This window comes from Rhagoletis zephyria, unplaced genomic scaffold (assembly GCF_001687245.7).
Source record: "Rhagoletis zephyria isolate East Lansing unplaced genomic scaffold, Rhagoletis_zephyria_1.1 Rzeph_scaffold_00212, whole genome shotgun sequence".
NCBI classification, from domain to species: Eukaryota; Metazoa; Arthropoda; class Insecta; order Diptera; family Tephritidae; genus Rhagoletis; species Rhagoletis zephyria.
Genome location: NW_016157296.1, coordinates 231806 through 237892, shown reverse-complemented (window position 1 = coordinate 237892; position 6087 = coordinate 231806). Strand labels below are relative to the sequence as shown.

The following is a 6087-nucleotide window of genomic DNA, read 5'->3' as shown; positions in this document are numbered from 1 at the left end:
GTGGTATAAAGCTCAATAAAAATATTAACAATAAAATGTTAATGAGCCACAATAACATTGACAAATACATAGTTTAGGAAGAGCCCAAGAATGATAGAATACAAGATTGCGCCAATCGAGCTGAGAGCAACTGGTCGTGGCGTCAAAATATACCAGAATGAGAGAGCAAGACGAACTCGACAAGAAAAAGAAAAAGCATCGAACAAAAGGCAGTATTGCCAAGTTTTGAATTGGAAAAAGCACCAAATTTTTATTGGTGTATTTTATGGACTTTATATGAATACATAATTTTATTGTAAGGATGCCGATTCAAATTAATAAAAATCAATGTTTCTTGCATAATTCGATTTCTTCTGTCATGATTGAAGGTGCTGCACATATTTCGTTGTCGCTTATGATTGTCACTGTGCCATGATTTTTGTAAAATTAGTTAGCATACTTACGATTGCTATACATTTTTCTTCCATTTCTTAAGATTTTCTAATTTGAGTCTTCAAACTGAAAACAAAAGCACCAAAAACGCACCAAGCACAAAACTAAAAATTTTCGCGTTTTGAATACCCACTAAATTTGGTGCGAAAAGCATCAAGTTGGCAATATTGAATGTAAACAAAAGTATATTATGTCGTCAGCGATTGGGTGGATGCTGTCAAATCGACGAAGAGAGGGTTAGCGGTCCGCGAATGGCGCGACCTTTATTTTCTGGATCGTGGGAAGAGCCTGCCTGAAACTATACAAAAAAGCAAAATAAGCAAATGGATGTATAGAATTGACAACAACAACCACGCTGTCGAGTTTAAATAGCGACAAATCAGCTGCTGAAGTCTAGAAAAAAGAAGTCTGAAGAAGAGATGTGGTGATCTCCGAAATAGCTGCTATAGCTTCTACCGCTTAGACTTTGTTGCTTTTTCAATTTTTCCTAATAAACAATCGTGGTATAAAGCTCAATAAAAATATAAAAAATTAAATGTTAATAAGCCACAATAACATTGACAAATACATAGCTTAGGAAGAGCCTGCCTGAAACTATACAAAAAAGCAAAATAAGCAAATGGATGCATCACAGCACACGGCAGTGCGCGCGAGTGACGAAAGCAGCCACAGTAGCATGCTGAAATGACTCGCTTATATATACACGAGATTTGGAAGTTTTTATCCAGACGTCCAATCGACATGTTTGAGATATCGTTGGAAAGGTCTTGCAGAGTGTGTCCAGAAAATGTATTCAAGCTTCGTAGATGATTAACCGGATTCTTAAAAATTAGGCTAAAGTGTTGCGAAACAAAAAAAGTTTTTTTGCTTTTGCCGGTTTAAGGGGGCATGTGGATACACTAGGGCGGGTCGATTTAAAAATCGCTCATTGCTCTGTGAAAATCGTATTCTAGGGATCATAATAAGAAACTTTGCCGAAGGAACCATACCTCTAAAACGAATTCTGATGTCCCCCAATTTGGGTCGAACTTTTGGGTAGGGGCAAATTTTGAAAAATCCCACTTTGACCCATTTAAAGTGCTCCAATCGAGTCCAAATGTATGACCGACCCCCACTAACTTTGGACGGCCGATCCACCCATGCCAGTGGCATACCCCCTGGAACTCCCCTGGTGGGTTCCCCATACAATCATTTCAAAAAATCACCATTTTTGGCCTTTACATGAAAAAATCAGCTAAATGGCTATGTTTTTTCTTTATTTTTATTTATTTATTTATAATAATATTTATTATTTATTTATAATAATATCTATTTTTTCTCTTAAGAAATTTATTTAGTCAGAACATATGTAAATGAAAAAATTAATTTAAGTGAGTTATAGAAAAGAAACTAAAAAAAATTATTGTTTGAAGTCTTTTTTACTTTCAAGTCTGGGCAATTTCGCACGGCTCTCTAATGTCGTCGCCATAACAGCCTCTACATTTTCCGGTATAACCCGTTTGGAAACGCTAGCTAGCAATTGAACATGTCGTTCCGTTCCTTGTATGTGTGATGGAATTTTTGGATCATTAAACGGTGGATCATCTTGATTTAAATATTCTTTCAATGTATCGTACGGAATGCTTCGCGTGAATGGTGGTTCAAATACGATATTTATATCATTCAAATTGATCATTTCCGTATAACTTGTGCAATTAAAGTTTATATCTGGTTTTTTATAAACTCTAAGTTCCATTGGCTCGTCAACATCGGTTCGATAGCGTAGAATTTTCTTGATGGCACAGTCGCGCTTTTCTTTGCTATCATCAAACAACATTGATAACAAGATATTTTCCGAATGCGCATAATATGAATTATCTTTAATTACTTGATTGACAATTTTGCGTAAACGAGGTTCTAGAAATCGTGACCAACCAATGAACTTGAAAAATAATGCACTGCCGTACACGACAGAGCTGTAATACTTGATATTGAAGTACATTGGCACATAACATTTAATTATAAATTCAACCAGAATTCTTAAATTTGCATCTGGATTTTCCGTTGTCACATATAATCGCAATAATCTAGCGGCCTTGGTGAGCCACCGAGAATGTACAATTTTCCCTGGTTTGATGTTAGCCAGATCCACCGGAACCACGCCGCTAGAAATTGCATGGGCCATGTCGTATAAGTACTTCGAATCGGTGGAAAATTCAATTTTTTCAGGAGCAGGGGGCATATTTTGCAACTCAATTTTCTGGAAGCCGTCCACCACCTGAAAATATATAATAATAAAATAATTAAAAATGGTTGACAATTATAATAAATGAGTGATAGCAATAACTTACCGGAAGAGTTTCACAAGTTTCGATTTGACGGCTCAGTTTTCCGGTTGCCGATCTTGGTCCAGTGCTGGTTGATTTATCCAAAGCTTCAAACAAATGCCGAAACGGAAGTTCGTTGAAGTGTAGAAGGCAAACGAACCAATGCAATGGTCTTTTTAACAGCAATTCGAATCGTCGTATAATTCCACCGTGTGGGCCAGTGTTTGTTGGCTCACCGTCAGTGCATATTCCAATTAATGCATCCAGTGATATATTTTTATCGTTGAAAAAACCATTTAATTTGGTTGTTTTGTATTCAGCGGTTTCATGTTCCAGTCTTACGTAACCAATCAATTCAGAATTGGGTTCTCTCAAAATAACAAGATGAGGTTCTTTTACCATCCTAGTATGATACTTCTCATCAATTTTATCTATCGTTAAAGTATCATCTTTTCTGCCATCGAATGAAAACGCTAACAAATTGGTATCATCTAACCGTTTGCGAAGCACTTCTTGTCTGCATTTCTCTTTTTCTCTGCGAACTTTCGATTTATCCATGATGAGAGGTTTCCCATGCTTATCTTTAATTTTAAAATCTTGCAAAAGAGCGGTTCCCAATGCTGATGCTACTCTGTCAGGCACACCAAATCTGTCACATACCAAGGCAAAGTTAAAACAATCGTATCTCTCTGTGTATTGTGAACTTGTGCTTCTATCCATATCTTCTTGAACCGGTGGCGGTGCGTATGTTGAATCATCGGGATCTTGGTATGTTGGCATTGATGACATAGACGTTGCTCCTTGCTCTTCAGTTTCCATCACAAATGCATCCATTGTTAGTCTTCTCTGATTATGTTGATCGTGCATGAACTCTTTGAGGCGTTCGGGAACCCAGCCGCATGCACATGGAGCTGCCTTCAAATCGCATTTACATGTTCCAATGTAAAAAATTGTTTCCAGAGATTTTACATACTCTGTAAATTGTTGGGTGTTGTTTCTTCTCTTGATTTGCTCTTGATACTTGTCAAGCAATTTATTCAATTTATTAAATACACTTTTTTTCAGCATTATTTCCATACCAAGTTTTTCCCAAATTCCAATCAACTTATCTTGTACTTGAATAGTGAATGATTTATGGGAAAACTTTTTTTGTTCTGTTTTAGCACGTTCGCTTAAGTAAAAATAATATCTCAAGATATCCAGATGGGTTGGTAAATTAAGATCAGTTAAATCAGTAGACACACCAAAAACAGTAACATCATGCTTGGGTATATGACTCATTGGGTTTTCGATAGTTGTTGATGTAGTTGCTTCATCTTGCGGTGTAGAGGATGGTGGATTCATTGTAAACTTTTTGATTTGGAATGGTCACTTCACTTATTTTTTTTTTTTGAAATATTTTTTTATCTGAAATTAGCACTTCACACTTTGAGTTCTTCACAACGACTTAATGCATTCACAAAAACTGTTGCGTTATATATGGTCTACGAGACGAGGTAATAAGAATGAAATGGTAATTTCAATTCTACCTGCTGTGTCTTGTGGTGGCTTAAAAAAAAAAACACAAGCAATTTTACGATCTGCAATTGTGTCACAGTGATACCTTCATTGTTTAAAAGGGTTTCTGTGCATTCCAGTGATACCTTAATTGTTAAAATGGTCGCAAAAAACGCGCATTTCTTAAGAAGGTGCCTTAAAATACCCACAAAAAGGGTTGTAAAAACAACCTTCATTTCTTAAGTAGGTGCTATAAAAAAACTACACAAGTAAGTTTACGACATGCAGCTGTGTCTTAAAAAACGCACACAAGCAATTTTCCGATTTGCAATTGTGTCACAGTGATACCTTCATTTTTTAAAACGGTTGAATAAAAAACCCACACAACTATGTTTACGACATGCAAATGCATCACAGTGATGCCTTGGTTTTAAAAGGGTTGTAAAAACGCTAATTTCTAATAACTTGTTTTAATTTCTTTTCTATTACTAAGTTAAATTCATTTTTTCATTTACATATGTTCTGACTAAATAAATTTCTAAAGAGAAAATTAAACTCCAAAAAGAAAAAACATAGGCATTTCGCTGATTTTTTCATGTAAAGTGCAAAACCGGCGATTTTTTGAAATGTTTGTATGGTGATCCCCCAGGGGGGTTCCAGGGGGTGTGCCACTGGCATCGGTGGGTCGGGCCTCCAAAGTTAGTGGGGGTCGGTCATACATTTGGACTCGATTGGAGAACTCTTAATGGGTCAAAGTGGGATTTTTCAAAATTTGCCCCTACCCAAAAGTTCGACCCAAATTGGGGGACATAAGAATTCGTTTTAGAGGTATGGTTCCTTCGGCAAAGTTTCTTATTTTGATCCCTAGAATATGATTTTCACAGAGCAATGGGCGATTTTTTTGCCTCCCCACAAATCGACCCGGCCTAGGGTACACCCAACATATTTAGTGTTATTCTATAGGCCAATACCTTTCAAACGATGCCTTATGTATTGAGTTCCGGCTACTAGTTGGAAAGATATAGAGCTAAATGTGTTTTGGTTCGTGTCTCCTCTACGAGATGCTTTGGTATGTATGTGGCGTCTGTACGTACCTTCATTTCATTTTTTTCAAACTTTCAGGAATTAAATTACTATAAAAACTAAGAAGGTTTTGTTCCAGGATGTTTTGATTCGTATGCCTGTGTGGGCGTGGCTGCTGCCTGAATTCCGAAAAAAAGGTAATTTTTTAAACTACCTCTGAGGCCGAACTACTCAATCCATGTCATTGATGTGGATATCAGTAGAAGGGTCTTCAAACAAGCTATCTAACGCTATCTTTTGTGTTTATAAAATATAAATATATCATAACGTTATCGCCTGAAAACTAAAAATCAGGCTGTTGAAAATATACATTTCGGGCATTTTCTCAAAAACTGGTCAGTCGATTTTATTCTAAGTTTCCACAAATCTAGCCCAGAACCTTAGCTTTCATCTGGTATATAGCTTATATCTGGAAAAACTCTTGTTGTGGAGATACTGCGATTCAAATGGAAAAAATGTCGCTCCAAAAAGGGTCAAATGGTTAAAAATTAACATGTCCGTATAATTTGGTTACTTTAAGATATAAAAATAACATACCCAGTTCCTCNCCGAAAATAACATACCCAGTTCCCCGAAAAAATCGCCCATTTCCTGATGGCCACTTAAACCGAAATTCCCTGCAAATCGGGGAAGTTCCCGCGAGTTGCCAAGTTGAAGGATGTAACTGTGCTAATCACTTCGTACATGTCTTGGAAACCACAATTTGTGTGTATTTTAGAGTTTTTTTCAGCCACATGCCGAAATTGTAACATTTTTCCCCATTTTAATT

The 6087-nt window shown here is 36.6% G+C and overlaps 1 protein-coding gene across 1 annotated transcript; it reads right to left on the bottom strand.

Moving 5' to 3' along the window:
* Positions 1-1786: 1786 nt before the first annotated feature.
* LOC108358136 (uncharacterized) lies at positions 1787-4314 on the bottom strand. Its single transcript, XM_017609308.1, has 2 exons — positions 2763-4314; positions 1787-2689 (listed from the first exon to the last, which is right to left on the bottom strand). Exons 1-2 carry the CDS (start codon positions 4080-4082, stop codon positions 1832-1834), a joined length of 2178 nt encoding a protein of 725 aa, XP_017464797.1. The 5' UTR covers positions 4083-4314; the 3' UTR covers positions 1787-1831.
* Positions 4315-6087: the final 1773 nt, after the last annotated feature.